This window comes from Falco cherrug, chromosome 10, assembly GCF_023634085.1.
Source record: "Falco cherrug isolate bFalChe1 chromosome 10, bFalChe1.pri, whole genome shotgun sequence".
Classification (NCBI taxonomy): domain Eukaryota; kingdom Metazoa; phylum Chordata; class Aves; order Falconiformes; family Falconidae; genus Falco; species Falco cherrug.
Genome location: NC_073706.1, coordinates 16010326 through 16025534, shown reverse-complemented (window position 1 = coordinate 16025534; position 15209 = coordinate 16010326). Strand labels below are relative to the sequence as shown.

The 15209-nt window shown below is 58.9% G+C and overlaps 1 protein-coding gene across 4 annotated transcripts; it reads right to left on the bottom strand.

The window, feature by feature from the left end:
* Positions 1-68: 68 nt before the first annotated feature.
* On the bottom strand, positions 69-14705 carry HM13 (histocompatibility minor 13). Of its 4 annotated transcripts, XM_055722599.1 has the most exons (14): positions 14488-14704; positions 12952-13050; positions 10968-11050; positions 9385-9473; positions 8487-8572; positions 8270-8395; positions 6272-6329; positions 5593-5676; positions 5298-5334; positions 4083-4185; positions 3421-3505; positions 1426-1541; positions 1031-1233; positions 69-459 (listed from the first exon to the last, which is right to left on the bottom strand). In XM_055722599.1, exons 1-14 carry the CDS (start codon positions 14659-14661, stop codon positions 378-380), a joined length of 1425 nt encoding a protein of 474 aa, XP_055578574.1. In that variant the 5' UTR covers positions 14662-14704; the 3' UTR covers positions 69-377. The 4 variants fall into 4 exon arrangements, with proteins under 4 accessions (XP_055578574.1, XP_055578572.1, XP_055578573.1 ...); XM_055722597.1 differs by lacking the exons at positions 1031-1233; positions 1426-1541 and having other exon boundaries at positions 3420-3505; positions 14488-14698; XM_055722596.1 differs by lacking the exons at positions 69-459; positions 1426-1541 and having other exon boundaries at positions 1009-1220; positions 3420-3505; positions 14488-14702.
* Between the last annotated feature and the right edge of the window lie 504 nt (positions 14706-15209).

Genomic DNA, 15209 nt, shown 5'->3' with positions numbered 1-15209 from the left:
CCCTGGCAGGCGGCTGAGCGGGGATACAAGCTGGAGCAGCGGCCCTGGCACTGCCACACCAGCACTCCTTCCTTCGACATAGTTTAATATGAGAGAAAGCAAATGCACAATACAAAATTTAAAAACCGGCCTGTGGTTTGCCCCCCCCTCCCCTTGTACCCCCATAGGAAGATAGGCAGGGGGGCAGCGGTGTGGCCCCGGGGGGCCAGCTGGGGGGGGAGGGGGGTGGCTATGCGGCATACATCGATACCCCACCTGGGTGGCTGCTCCGACACACACAACACGATGCTCTTGCACAATTGTTTCGTCGTCTGTCACTTGTGGAGGGTCTGGAAGGGCCCCAGCCCAGCGGTGCCAGGCATAGCCCGTGGGCAAGGTCACTTCTCCTTCTTGGAGGCTTCTGTCATCTCTTCTTTGGAGGCCCCCGGCACCTCCTTGCGGGTAGAGCTCTCCTCGTAGCTGGGAACGAGAGGGACAAAGGAATGAGTGAGGCCAGACCTTCTCTGGGGACAGAGACCTGTGCCAGGCAGGGACAGCCCAGCCCCAGGCCATCGGCTGGGGGTCAGCCCTGCCGCACCAGCCAGGCTGTGCCCATGAGGAGGTCAGCTCCAGCAATCGCCCCCCCAGCGCAGGAAGCCTGATGGGGCAGAGCCCAGACAGGGAGATGAGCGGTGCAACACCCCCCTGACACCCCCAGGGATGGGGTGGACCAGCCAGGGGTAGGGCTTCCCCCAGTCGAGCTGTCAGGCCAGCTCAGTGCCTGGGGCTCTGCCCTTGCTTCCCAGAGCACCATCAGATATCCTGGATAGCACCACGCTTCCCCCCCCACTGCCCTGCTGAGTACGGGAGCCAGGGGGGCCGGTTAGCGGGGGGAGCCACAGAAAGATCAACAGACCCCCAGGGTCTTGCTCCTCTGGCTGCAAATCCCCCCCAGCACCGGCCCCGAGGCCCTGGTGAAGGAAACCCGGGAGCGCTGCCTTCCAGCAGGAAGCACGACGAGGGCAGAGATGTCAGATCCTCTGGCCCCTACCTGGCCAGAGCGACAGACAAAGGGCACCGCGTGCAATCGCTACATGGCACTAGGGCTTTGCTGCCGGCGTCGGCGGGGACAGGACAGTTTCTGCTGCATGGAATCAGCAAGGCTGGCCGGCGAGCCAGACACGGTGGGGAAGTGGGTAAGTCTTGGTGTGTGTGGCAAGATTTCAGCAGAGGATTCATAGCTGCAGGAGAGAGAGGAAGCAGGAAGGGAAAGGGGAAAGACGAGGACAGAAAGGAGAGGGGGAAGAGAGAGAAAAAGCAGAAGAGTGTTGGAGTAAGACTGCTGCAAACCCACCCCCTGTGCAGGCAGCCTGCTGTCCCCTCCAGCTGCTGGCACCCGCTAGCTCAGGCTGGGGTGGCCCCGGGGCTGTGCTGGCAGGCTCCTGCCTGCACCCCCCTTGCCTGCAGACCCCAGGGCAGGGCTGCAGCAAGGGAAAGCAAGGGCTGAGACCCGGGGAGAAGGCAGCTCCCACTGGCACGCATAGGGCCCGGCAGCCAGAACCCACAGAACAGCAAGCCTGGGCGCTGGGAAGGCAGTGGCAGGGCGGCCCAGGGGCTGTGCAGGAAGCAGACTGATGTGGCAGAGCCTCTCCCGCTGAAGCGAGGACAGCGGGTCTGCAGGAGGCGTGAGCAGCACGACGCGTTCCCCACTGCTGACAGAGGCAGAGTGAAGTTTACTGCCTGCCTAGGGAGACTTGGCAAGGCTGGGAGCTGTGAAACTGACCCTGATTATCATCCACCTCTGCTCCATCAGCACCCCTTCCCCAGGCCTGCAGCACAGATCTGCTTGCTCCCACACCACTCCCCCCAGCACTGCCTGTACTCGCCAGGGCACCAGACCCTCGCTGCCCTCTCCCACGGCACCTGACGGCTGCTGTGAGACACCCCGTGCAGGCAGCTCACTGCGCGCAGGCAGCTGGCTGGCTGAGACCACAGGGGAACTGCCAGCTCCGGGCTGCTGTCAGTGCAGGGGGGACGATCAGGGTGCACCAAAGCCACGCAGGTGAGCTACACCTGGTGAGATTCGTGCGGTGGGAGCCGCTGCCCTCCAGGCATAGGTCCCATCATTTCCCACTTCCTCTGCCAGCAACTGGAGCAGCTTTGAGGGGGGCTGGACCCCAGGGCCCGTCAAGGTTGCAACCAAGCCTCCTGCACTTGGCCTAGCAGCACTCGGCAAACAGCAGCAGCTTGTGCAAATGCTCTGTGGGGGCACTAGCCCCCCGTGCCCGACTGCTGGGCTCCCCAGGCCCCTCGCTGCCTGGCTGGCCAGGCTCACAGCGTCTCTCCCCAGTTTCCTGGTGCGGGAGGTGGTGCTGCTGTCAGCTGGTGAGTCACGGCACTGGGGGAGAGCGGCTGCAGGATCCCAGGTGCACAGGAAGGACGATCCCAGGACACTCAGCGCCTGCAGCAGCGATTGTCAGAAGCAAACATCAAAGGATGGGCAGGTGCAGCAGGGCTGGGGAGCCGGCCCGGCTGACAGCCTGGTGGGAACATGCATACCTGCATCTCCCAGGGGAGGGGAAGGTGGCGAGCACAGCCAGCTCCCTGCTGCACCCCAGTCGGATGCTGGTTTCCCTTTGACCAGGCTGGAGGCTCAGGCACTCCCAGAACGGGGAGGCTGGGGGGTGCAAACACTGCTTTGGGATGTTCCCCTCCCTCCTCTTCTTCAGCCATTCTCAAACAAGCAACTGCACTGGGCCACCACTGAACTGTGAGCACAACTGGATGAGCGTAGTGGAGAAAGCTCCCAGGCAGGCCAGACCACGCTCCGTGCAGCTCAGAGAGGACAGGCAGGTGGCCAAAAGCTGCCCACTGACAGCAAACAGGCAAATGCCTGGCGCATGGCAGGCTGAGGGAAGGGCCAGAGCACAACAGCACAGCACAGCCTCCTCTCTCTGCCCCTACGATCCCTGGGGCAGGGAGGCTGCTGCAAACCAGGATACTTCACCTGAGCGGGGAGGCTGGGATGTGCTCAAACCAGCCCTGGCTGCTCTTGCAGCTGGATCCAGCTCCATTCTCCCCCACCCACAGGCCCTGGGACACAATGACCAAGTATCTCAGCACCAGGTGTGCGGTCCCACCCTCCCCTGCCTGCCAGCGCACGGGAAGAGTTTGTCACCAGGGCGTAAAGCAATACCAGATGCTGCCTGCCTGTTGGTACTGCACCAAAGCTCCCACCCGGTTACAAGGAGGTGGCTGGAGCCAGGGCCGGCATGTACAAACACAGACCCGCTCTCTCCACCCACGCACGTGCACGTGCACACCCAGAGAATGCCCAGATGAACTCGTCCCCCCAGCTGTGCCCAGGCGTGGGAACATCTGCACGCTTCATGCACTCCAGTGCCGCCAGCAAAACAGCTCCGTCCCCAGCTGACGCTCACCTGAACATTTCAGTTACTTCTCCTTTTGCCAAAGCCACAAGAAGTGGGAATCCGATACATGCAGGGACCAGGTACAGAAGAGCAGGCTGTTGGGAAGAAAAACAACTGTTAAACCAAGCCACAAAATCACCCCTCAGGAGGAGCGTGAGGCAAGCTGGCCCTGTCCCCTCTGCACCCGCAGCGTCTGTCACAGCATGGCAGAGAAGGTTAATGCCCCAGAAAGCAGCTTCGAGACCCAAGTTGCAGCTGCAGCAGCACAAAGACCTCACCATGAGGTCCCTGCAGGCCATGAACACACAGAGGGCCCCTGCGCAGAGCAGTGACAGCACCCACAGTGTACGGGCTCCCAGGCTGCCCCCACAGCACAGAGGGTGGGTTTTCAAGGGCCCTTTGGTTGTAAAGAGCCACAAAAACACAGGGCAGCCTGGCAGAGGTACTGTTGTTGGAAAGACAGCTGCCCAAGCCAGCCTTGCCCCAAACAGGACTCTGCTCCAGCCAGGCACAGAAGCCTTGGGCACGGAAAGGTACAGGCAACACTGGAAAAGCAAAGGCAAGAGAAGGAGTGTATCTGATTTTTCCTGGCATGACGCAGGAACCTCATGACCAAGCTGGTGTTTCCTGCTTGGGATGTGCATCTGCAGGAGGCAGCACAGCAGAGCTCACCTGGGCATGCTTGAAGATGTGCATGATGAATATGGTCAGGCCCAGCCCGAAGATGTAGGCCACAAAGCTGGTGTAGAAATACGTGTGTGTGTTCTTCTTCAAGCTGTAGAGAAAGGGAGCAAAGCCCAGTGACTTCGGGTCTGGGACGCCAGTGGCTGGAACAGAGCTGCCCAGTGCCCTCAGTCGCCTCCCTCCATGCTGAGGTGAGGGGAGCTGTACTCTGCCCGTGCTCTCGGGCCAGCACAGGGGCTGCCACCAGCGTAGCCCCAACCCCGCAGGAGCAGTGAGGGACTGGATGGGGTGACACCCAGGTGAGGGGCTGGGGAAGAGAAGGAGGCGTGCAATCCTGCTGCTGGACAGCTACAGGGAGGGGAGGAATCTGTGCCGGGTGGGACCCAGCTTCCTGGGGGAAGCACGGCCCGTCCCTGGCACCCCACTCTCAGCACGTGCTGTTTTATCAAAGGGCAGGCCACGGGAACTGAGATTCCCAGCAGGTGCAGGCAGGATGTGGGTGGAAACACCTGGAAGACCTGGCACAGACTGGAGGGTCTGTGCAACAGCAGCGGGAGCGGGGCCACACCACCGCAGTCGCACGAAGGGCCCATTCCCAGCAGCTCCCCAGCCAAAGACTTTCAGTGTGGGGCAACTGCTGAAAGCTACAGCCTGGTGTTAGGTGCAGCTTCTCTGCGTAGGAAGGAGCTTCCAACGTCAACAGCAATCCAGAAGTAGCCAGCAATGCCAGGCACTGATTTGCATCCACAAGAGCACTTCCCAGGTGCCAGCACCCCCGGCTCTTTCCCACACTGTCACCATTTCCCCTCACTGCTGAGCACAGCCACAGCCACCCTGCCCTCCCCTCCTCAGTGCCAGGGAGATGGTTGAGGCTCCCACTGTTACGTGCTGCTGGCCTGGCTCTTTCCCCTGTGCTGCCTGCCCTGCCCACCTTGCCATGCGTACAGCAACCTCTGTGAACTCGAATGACTCACTCCCCGTGCTCAGGACTTACCCACAAAGCCAGCCCTGCTCACATCTACTCTTCCAAGAACTTTCTCTTCCGCCCCCTGTCCCAGCCACTCTCCTGGGTCCCACGCCAAGCCCCGGAGGGGAGCGCACGACTGCGCTCCTGCCTTCCCTTTATCCTTTTCCTCTACAAAAGCAGTTCAAGTATGTTGCAAGATCCAACCTGCCAGGGACCCTTCCCTGTCGCCCACTCACCTGATGTCAAACCGCAGCAGCAAGGCAATGAAGATCCCTGCGGGCAGAAGGGGACAGTGAGGGACGGCAGCAGGGCGGGCAGGGCAGGACCCGCAGCCGCGCCGGGCGGTGCCTTGGCGCACAGCGCCCCCTCGCGGCACAAGGCACCAGGACAGCACCCACACCTGGGGGAAGCCCCGCACCCCGGGTCCCCGAAGCCCCCAGGCCCGGCAAGAGACCTCCAGGGCCTTCGGCATGGCCCCGCAGCCTGTCCAGATGGGGGATCCCAGTCACGTTCCCCCTCTCCTGTCCTTACCTGGAATGACAATGTCTCCCAGACCCAGCATGGCAAAGTTGTCAGCGTCCAGCCCCTTCTCCAGCAGGTCCTGAGGGAAAACCACTGCAAGGGGCAGAGGGAGGCAGAGTGAGGGGGCAGCATCTGTGCTGAGCAGACCTCAGCAGCACCGCTGTGCCTGGCAAAAAGGAACTGGAGCAGGGCAAGACCCCTGTCCCTGCCCTTGGCCCACTCCTCCCCTGCAGCTCCCCTTCTCCTTCCTGAGATGACTCCAGGCGCCAGGATGAGAACCCAAGGGGTTTGCAGCCAGCCCCATGCACAGCACTCAAGCCCAGCTCCCAGGACCCAAACTACTACGTGCTCAACAAAGCACGAATTCACTCTCTTTTAGGGGGGTCTGTGGGGTCTTTTGCATGCTGGTTTGTTGGTTTTTTTTTGAGGTGGAATTGGCTGCTCTGAGGGTGCAGACTAATGCAGACTAAGGGAGCCAGCTCAGGGCTCAGCAAACCATCCCCCTCCAGAGACCTGGCCTGCTCCCTGCAGGTCGGTGTCACCAGGCAGCTAAGGGGGTCACTAGCAGGAAACCTTCCTGCACATGTCCCACCTTCTGAGCTATCTCCAGAAGGCAGAGGGTGTACAGGGCAGCGACTGCAGCAGAACAGACAGCCCCTCCTCCAGCACACAGGGAAGATCTACTCACGTTTTATTGGGGCTTCAAACGATTTGGCAACTGTCACCATCACATTGGTGCCAAAGACCTAGGGGCAAGCAGAGGAGTCCTGGGTGATCACAGCTGCACAGGAACAGGAGCATGCTCAGCTACAGCCTCACTTCACAACGCAGACTGGCCTCAGTGGCAGAGCAGCAAAAGAGCTGCCAAACTGTGCAGAGAGTCCTGCGAGTGAGCCTCCTGCCCAGGGGAGAAGGCACAGGACAGCACTCAAGGAGGTGAGCATGTCACATCCATCCTGCTTCCTGAATGGCACCAGGGAGACAGCTCCCACTCACATTGCAGAGCTGCAGTGCTGCCCACCACCTGGCCTTCCTCAGCACCTACCCCTGCGGGTCAGTTCAGCTCCAATTAGTCAACTCAGTGGAAAGCCTGACTGCCGCACAGGACATTATCTGAGGGCAGGAGGTGCCAGCAGACAGTCCCAGCCAGTGGCAGGCTGCTGCCCATAAAACTCCAATGGGGACCAGAGCAATTGACAGATCAGCTGTATTTTACTCTGAGGTCATTTATTTGTACTGCACTATCAGCTTTAAATACTGGCGTCATTTAGGGGATGGACTGTAAACACATAGGTCAACCACCCTTATTTCGGTTCCCTTTTCATCTCCAAGCCTCCAGTCTTGGCTACACCAGCAGCAGGCACATAAACCAGGTGCTGGTTAGCACCAGCAAGATCCTAGAGCTAGGGATTAAAGAGAAACCTTAAAGCAAGCACCGGGCATCAGATTAACTCCCACAAGGTGCAGCAAGCTCTGGGCATGACCATGGAGTGACAGGACTCTGCATTGGGACCAGGGAAAAGCATCACATGCAAATTCATCCCAAGACTATGCAGGGGGCAGTATCATCAATCCACGGAGCAGTTCTCCTTCCTCCTTGGATCTCACTGTGATTAAATTCATGCTAAGATCCAAGCAATTGGTCCTTGCAGAGGGGCACAGTAAGAGGGTCTCCACTTCAAGACGGCCCTTCTGTGAGATTCCGGCAACACACTGACCTGCCAGGGAGGCTGAGGCAGGAGACAGCCAGCAAGTGCAGAGCAGCAAGGGTCGCACTCTTGCCATCTCCCAAGTACTGGGAAGACACCTGCACCCCGAGCAGGGCGCAAGGCACTGGGTGTGCTAAGCCAGGAGGGCTGAATCCTCTCCAGCTGACAGCAGCAGAGCAAATGGCACACAGGCTAACAAACCACAGAGCTGAGACTGTTAACAAGCCTGTGAAGCAGGGACAGCACCAGCCTAGTGCAAAATAACATACAGTAGCCAGGCTTAAATAGAGAATGATTACTCAAGGCAGCTGCAGAGCTGCTGGACAGACCTCAAGGTATACAAGTGTCTCAGACATTTGGAAACACAGTAATTCAGAAGGTGGAGGCAGCAGAAAGGACTGGCAAATATGGGCATTGCAAGGAGAAACATTCCTCCAGGCCCACTGCAGAGACATGACGAAAACCTCAAAATAAAGATGTCAGGGTGGTGCACTGGCTGAGGGAAAGAGACTGGAGGCATTCCAGTGTTTGGTTCTCTGTGCGAGAGAACAGAAGGATGCTAACGAAGCTGGCAGAGGCACAGCCCATACAAGCAGGATCAGCAGGCCCCACAGCAGCCTTGTCCTCCAGCCCACCCAGCAGCTCCACCAGGCATTGGAAAGACCTTAGCAGGGAATACATGTCACCAGAACTGGATATGCCACACACCTGGGTACCCAACAGCCTAGCTAGGATCCCTGCCAGCCCTGGGCTTTCTAAGCCAGAGATTAAAAGAAAATGCATTTGCTGAGCCACGTTCTGCCACTGTTTGATTCTGTCATCATCCCCACCACACGCCTTTGGGCTGAGAAAGTGGAAATCCTGACTGCAAACGTGTGTCCAGCCAGCGTGCTGCCTCCAAAGAGGCGTAACGCCACGCACATGCCTTCCGCCAACGGCTGCAACTCGCGTCCGCCCCGGGGAACACTCCCGTTTACCCAGAAGACGTCGTAGATGAAGAGGCCCCCAAGCAAGATGCAGCCAGTGCTGACGTTGTTCAAGTGCAGCAGCTCCACCCCGTTGAGGGAGAACGCCAGCCCAAAGAGATTGTTGGCAATCCAGTGCTGAGAATGATAGGAAAAAGGGATTTGGGTCCCACTGCACGTGCCCAGCCATTGCCTCAGCCTCCCTGCAACAGGGCTGCGGCTCGCTTACCTTTCTCAGCAGGTACCAGACCCCAACAACACTGCTCAGGGCCAGGCATACGAGATCCTTGGTGTCAAACTCGTAATTCACTATTTCTGCAATAAAACAGAGAAGGCAGATTTTGGGCAGTGCAGGCAGCTCCCCTTCCCGCGCAGGGCAGAGATGGGTGACTACAGCAGCGCAGCAACACAGACCAGAGCGCTTACGTCCTAAATGAAGGGACTGTACCCACAGGAACGGCCATGCCCACAGTAAACAAGTACAAACTGCAAGCGAGTGAGCAGCCGGCCCTGGCAAGCTCAGCCCCTCTCCTTCAGCCAGACTCTGCCACATGGACAGCATCTGCGATCCTTCTGTCAATGAGGAAATTGGATTCAGGCACTGTTTAAGGCATGGAGAGGCAAATCTTCTCCCTCTTCCTGCACCAGTTAACTCCTGGTGGTATCACTAGAAAAATTCTTGCAATTCACTGTTCCCTTACCAGTAAAGCTACTGGGCAGGATACTTATCAAAGCATCTTCTACCAGTGCCAAGACTGAATCAGATAAGGCAGCACAAAAAAGTCAGTACTATGCTACCCAAAGAGCTTAAATAAAGGCAGTGAATCTAACCACAGTGCTAGTTCCATTTCCTATAGCACTCTGGGATCTGTTTCTGGAGTTTCGCTGCCAGCCACCAGCAGCAGAGAGGGAGAGCACCAGCCAGTGCAAGAAGATGCACACAGCAGCCCCAGCTCTGCAGGGATACACTGGGCTTACATTGGCTACAGAAGCGTAGCGGGCAGTAAGAGGCAAATCTTGGATAAGGTTGTCTCAGTCGGCTGGAAGTCAAAGCATCAAGTGACAAAAACCAGAACAGTAAAGGCAGAAAACATTCAGGCCCCCAGGAGACCAGTGAGCCAACATACCCTCCTTGTTTTCCCCGGAGCCCTGGGTGAAGAGAAGCTGGTATTGTTTGTTGGGGAAATTTGCAGGGAAGAATCTGTTCATCATGGGGCTGAAATGAGAGGTGTAGAGAAGGGCAGTTTGACAGAAACCCCGCAGGACACGCTGCCCAGCACCTCTGAATGATGGTGTTGCAGCACAGCCATCAGCCCACACCCCCTCCCGAGATGGGGAAATGCCAGGTTTTCACACAATCACAGCATCACAGAATGGTCGGGGTTGGAAGGGACCTCTGGAGATCTGGTCCAACCCCCTGCTAAAGCAGGTTCTCCTAGAGCAGGTTGCAGAGTCGCGTTCAGGTGGGTTTTGAATGTCTCCAGAGAAGGAGACTCTGCAGCCTCTCTGGGCAGCCTGTTCCAGTGCTCTGTCACCCTCAAAGCAAAGAAGTTTTTCCTCACGTTCAGATGGAACTTCCTTGTGTTGCAGTTTCTGTCCATTGCCCTTGTCCTGTTGCTGGGCACCACTGAAAAGAGCCTGGTCCCATCCTCTTGATACTCACTTTTAAGATATTTGTAGACATTGATAAGATCACCTCTCAAGTCTTCTTCAGGCTAAACAGGCCCAGCTCTCTCGACCTTTCCTCATAAGGCAGATGCTCCAGTCCCCTCAGCATCTTTGTAGCCTCTGCTAGACCCTGTCCAGTAGTTCCCTGTCTCTCTTGAACTGGGGAGCCCAAAACTGGACACAGTACTCCAGATGCAGCTGGAGTCAAGTTTTCCACTCCAAAGACTGGCAGGAGCCCCAGCTTCACTCACCAAGCCACAGACATGGGACCTTGTCCTCCCCAGAGGTCTGACCTGCCGTATGTGACGTTCCCTCCCAGCGCTCTAGGGTAGCAGGCACAGAGCATCACCCACTAGAAGGGAGGACCCACCCCAGACCACAGCATGCGCCCTGTGTCCCCCAGCAGCCCCCTGGGCACCCAGAACTGGGTGGGCCACCACTGAATGGCTCTCCTGAAGAGCTGGGAGCAGAGACAAAGCCCTTGCCCAGCACCGGCCTAGGGAAAGCCTCTGGTCCCCAACGCCCTAGAGCTCAGGAAACAGGAAACCAGTTTTACTTTTTCAGTTACTGAAACAGCCTATGCTTTCAAAACCTTGTGCCAAGCATCCACGCAAGGCTGGGGGATGTTATTGTGAACTCCAGCTGCCTGTTTCAGCTGTCCCAATAAGGGGAACATGGGTGCAGAGGAGCTCTCCCCTCCACAGGGCAGTGAGAATTGTGCCAGGCCATAGCAGCTCCTCAGGGTGAGCTGGCCTTGTCCCACGATAGTGGCCACTCACACCTCCATGAGCTATCCCAGTGACGCAGTACAGGGTACCGGATTGCTGGGACCCCCCCAACTTTGGATCCCCCAAGGAAGAGTTCACAGCATGCTCTGGGCCCTTCACACCACTAAGGAACAATACTCTAGAGCTGGGACTTGATTCTGCTGCAAGGCAACAGTCCTCTAGAAGCCCCCCGTTAAAACTCAACACCCTGCTGCCTCACAAAGCGGGCAGCCTTGGACACCCCTGCCCCAGTTGCACCCTTCCCTCCGCTGTACCTGATGGTATGGGACAGGGCTAGGATCCCCAGCACGAAGAAGTACATGGAAAGCAGAAGATTGATGTACTCTTGAGAGAATATCTGCATGACAAATCCAAAGAGGGGTTAGTTAGCCTAGCATCCTCCCCATCTACAGCACTTCATGTTCCCATCAGCAGCTGCTGTGTCAGTGCTCCAGGGAGGCAAGAAGAATAGCTGGAATAACCCAAATTCATGCACTGCTGATGGGAAATATGTTGGAAATAGCTGTGTGCTCGCAGAACAAGCACAGTGGGCCTACAAGTTGCTGTGCATCTATGAGCTGCTCAGGTCAAAAAATAACTCCTGCACTGCAGAAAGGAGGACAGAGCTTCCCCAGCCTGTCCCCTGCAGACTGAGCCCAAGCAGGGAGCGAGGCACCATACCACTCCTGGGGGCTGTCCTGGCAGAGGGGAGCAGCAGCACCCCTGCCCTGTTACTGCAGCGGGCCAAGTGCATCCTGCCCTAATTAAACACCGTGTTACTAGAACTCCTGCCCTCCAATGCACACACTGCATTGCTGCCAGATCACACCCCTACAGCCCAGAACAAGGGTCCCCGGGGTCCTCCATGCTCTCCTGGAAGGGGAATGCTGGAATATGAGTGCTCATGGCAGGTTGCGGAAATTAAAAGGAAGAGCCTCTGATCATGCAGCAACTGCAGCAGGGCCACACTGCACATCCAGTACTTCTTCTCCTGGTGTCTCTATCCCAGCCAGCAGCAAGAGACAGAAAAGGCACCTGAGGAGGTGGAAGAGTACCCTGAGACATGGGCCACAGGGAAGGGGTGGGCTGCTGGGGGTCCTGTCAGTGGCCAGAGGGGCTCGGGCGGCAAGGTCTGGTGGGCCTGCTCCATACCCCACCATCAGAAGAGGCTCAGCAGATGCTTGGCTTTACTACTGGTGACCTAAAAGAGGAACTGCAGCCCCAGTGAGCACACAGGCTAAACTTCCCTGCTGGGAAAGCAGGACATATTGCTGGGGAGGCCTGATCCTGTCTGCTGCTGCAGAGCTGACCTCTGTGGCTGCGCAGGCTGTGGCATGCACTCGCCTTTCTGCTGCAGCCACAACACAGGCCAGCACCCAGGCCCACATCAGGGTGAGGACCAACAGGACACAGCCATCAGCCCACTTAACCCAGGGCAGGAGCCCACAGCGTCAGTCAGCTATTGCATGGTAATTGCAAGAGTTACCAGAAAAGGGACTGTAAACTGCAGTATTCCCAACTCTGCACCTTAAACCTCATCTCCTGGGCAGCCAGAAGCACCCTGCTACCTTGCAGGCAGCCCAGGCCAGCAGGGCTGGAAGGTGCTGAGCTGACAGGACTGCTCAGCTCCTGGCTGTGGTGACCCCATGGCTCATCAGGCCTCTCCAGGAGCTCAGCCACAGCATGCACAGCCAAAGGGGCTTTACGCCAAGATATCTTCTCTACACAGCCAAGAGCACCTGCTGCTGGGATCTCCTGTGACTCAGGAATGGTCATCTAACTCTGCTTGTTGGGTCTGCACATGTAAAAGACTTCATGTTGAATACCTAGGGGCTCACCCACAAGGTAGCAATCCCCCAGGCCTGCAGCCAAGACAGCTTCGGAACCACAGCATGGAGCACAACACTGAGACAGCAGCATTTGCAACGCAGGAGTCCCTGGCACCCTCTGATTTTCTGTGCACTGTCAGGTCGGCCCACTGAGGCAGACAGAGCGCAAGGGTGAACTTGCCCCACAGCAGCTCTCCAGAACCAACTTGTGCACAAACAGGCCCTGATTTCCCCCAAGCTGTGACAGTTCACACGAGAACGGATGTCCTCCTGCGCAGTGACACTGAAGAACTCGAGCTGTGCAGCCTTAAACATTTTCTGTCCCAACACTAAGGGCCAAAAATCAAGTCAGCCCCACTTTGGGAGCTCCTGACCAGGCAGGGAGGATGGCAGGCAGCGGCTCCAGCACCTGCTGGCATTGCTCACTTACTTTAAAGAAGAGGTAGAGCCCCAGAAGGGTGCAACTGGCAACAATGGGAAAACGAGCAGCATCTCGGCTGGTAATGGTCTCTGGCATCTCCGAGGAGTTCTGGAGAGGGGAGGAGAGGAGAGGAGTGGATCAGTCCCTACTCTGGCTTCATACCTGTGCAGAAGGTGAACAGACATGAGTGGGACTCCACAGCGGCTTGAAGCCGGGCGGGACACCCACTGCCCCCCCCATCATTTCAAGAGGCAGTGCTGTGTCACAGGCAGAGCCTGAGATGGAAAAAGCAAACGTTGCACTCATCCTTCCAAGGGCTGCCACAATTTACTGCTTTTTTCCTCTTGGACAAGGGAAAAAAACCCTGCACTGGTGTTCCTGTCCCTCCCTACCCAAAGGGGAGGTGGGGTCCCTCGCTGCTTATAGCCAGCTGTCCCCAACAGCCCTCCCATCTGTGCGCACCATATGTCAATAACTCTCTGAATGATGTTTCTCTCCAATCACCTTTTTATCCTTCACCTCGCTCTTGGGGTACTCCTTGTGCTCAAAAGCCGTCAATTTATAAACCCCCTTCGCCTTCCGAGACATCTTTGCACCAGCTGAACCAGCCCCTTTTCAAGGCATTTCCCAGGAGAGACTTTCATCTGAGAGGCAGAGGGCTGCCTGCTGCCCTGCCTGCTCCCCTGCCCAGCTGGCCGCTGCTCAGAGATCTAATCTTGCACAGGCAAACACCTGTGGCCAGTGCCAGACAGAGTGCATGTCAGTGGAAGCAAAACAACCCCATGAAGGAACAGCAGTTTATGCCGGGCACAGCAACTGCCACACAGTACTCAGCGGTGCAGAAACAAGAGCCCAAAGAGCGGCTGGCTCCCTGTGGTGTGAGCAAAGAGAAATCCCCCCCCAAACCACAGCCAGGCCCTGCTCGGCTGTGATCTCAGTTGCCCGGGCTGCCAGGAACCCCACTAAAATCATCTGAACCCCCTGATTTAAGGCTTAAGGCTGGACAAGGGGCTTCTAAAAAATAGTAATAAATCTGCCTGTGTAAAAGAGTCCCTTCTCCTGAACATCAGGAGCCAAAGTGTTGGAATTTGAGTCTCAGCTGCTACCAGCGAGGGCAGGAGCAAGACAGAGGAGCAACAGCTGGGCTGCAGGGGCAGTGCGGGCAGTGCGGGCAGCGCGCCGGGGACCAGCCCCAGCGCTGCGGGACGCGGGAGCAAAGCCACCCATGAGTCCCCCCGGCGCTGCACCTCCTGCCGGACGGCGGGGCGGCGGTGAGTTCTGCAGCACTTGCATTTATGGGGCCGGGGCCGGAGAAGAGCCGGGGGAGGCCAGATCTCTCCCGGGGCCCCCCGCCTCCACCGGGGCGCAGGGCTCTCTGCCTCGCCAGGGGCACAGACAGCCGCCGGGCCGGGGCACCGGGGGGGGCCGGGGCCACCTTGGCGGGGGGAGCGAGGCCCGGAGGGTCTCCCGGGAGGGGCGGGGGAAGCCCCCGCCGCCGGGCCCGGGCTGGGGGGAGGCCGGGCCGCCCCGGGGCCGCGGGGGTACCTTGCTCTTGGCGCAGCTGACGGAGCGCAGCGCCCCGAAGAAGATGGGCAGCAGCGCCATGAGGACGAGGCTGCCGTAGGCCAGCGCCATGCCCTCGGGGGTGGCGGGCGGGCGGGCGGGCGCGGGGGCCCCGGCCCCGGCGGCGCTACCGTTGTGCGCCGCGGCCTCCTCCATGACAGCTGCTCCCGCCGCCGTCCGCTTCCGGCCCGCGCGCGCCAGGGACACGTCCTCTTACCGACCGGAAGTGCGTCAAACGTCGACGCCGCCGACGCTGAGCACGCCCCCGGTAACCCGGGCCGCGTTGCTAGGAGACCGGCAGCCGGGGGCCTGCGCGCGGCCTATCCCGTACCGGGGCCTGCGGCCCCCACAGCCGCCCCGCTCGGGGCCGGGCTCCGGGCTGGCTTCCCGCCGCAGGGCACGGCGGTGGGCCCGGCTCCCCCGTGCCGCGGGTGGGCCGGGAGCCGTGAGGGCAGCCCGGGGCCGGTGGGACGGAGCAGCGCCAGTGGTCCCGCTGGTGGAGTGCCCACACCAGCCTGGGCTCGGGCTGTGCCGCCTCGGCCCCCGGAGCCCTGCATCACCCCGGTTTATGGTGGTTTATCCTGGCTCCCAGAGGTCCGTGCTGACGCTGTGCCGGCAAGGGGGAGCGCAGCGGCGCTGTCCACGTACAGGCAGGGGGTTCTGACCACAGGCCTGGCCCTTCTTGCCTGGATCCCACGGTGCCA

What these genes read in the sequence shown, in the direction of transcription:
- HM13 (XM_055722599.1), bottom strand. Translation starts at nt 14,661, where the DNA reads ATGGAGGAGGCCGCGGCGCACAACGGTAGCGCCGCCGGGGCCGGGGCC. An exon ending in GGCTCTACCTCTTCTTTAAA is followed by an intron (nt 11,051 to 12,951) that starts GTAAGTGAGCAA and finishes TTTGTCATGCAG; the next exon opens with ATATTCTCTCAAGAGTACAT. An exon ending in ACATCTTCAAGCATGCCCAG is followed by an intron (nt 3,506 to 4,082) that starts GTGAGCTCTGCT and finishes TCTTCCCAACAG; the next exon opens with CCTGCTCTTCTGTACCTGGT.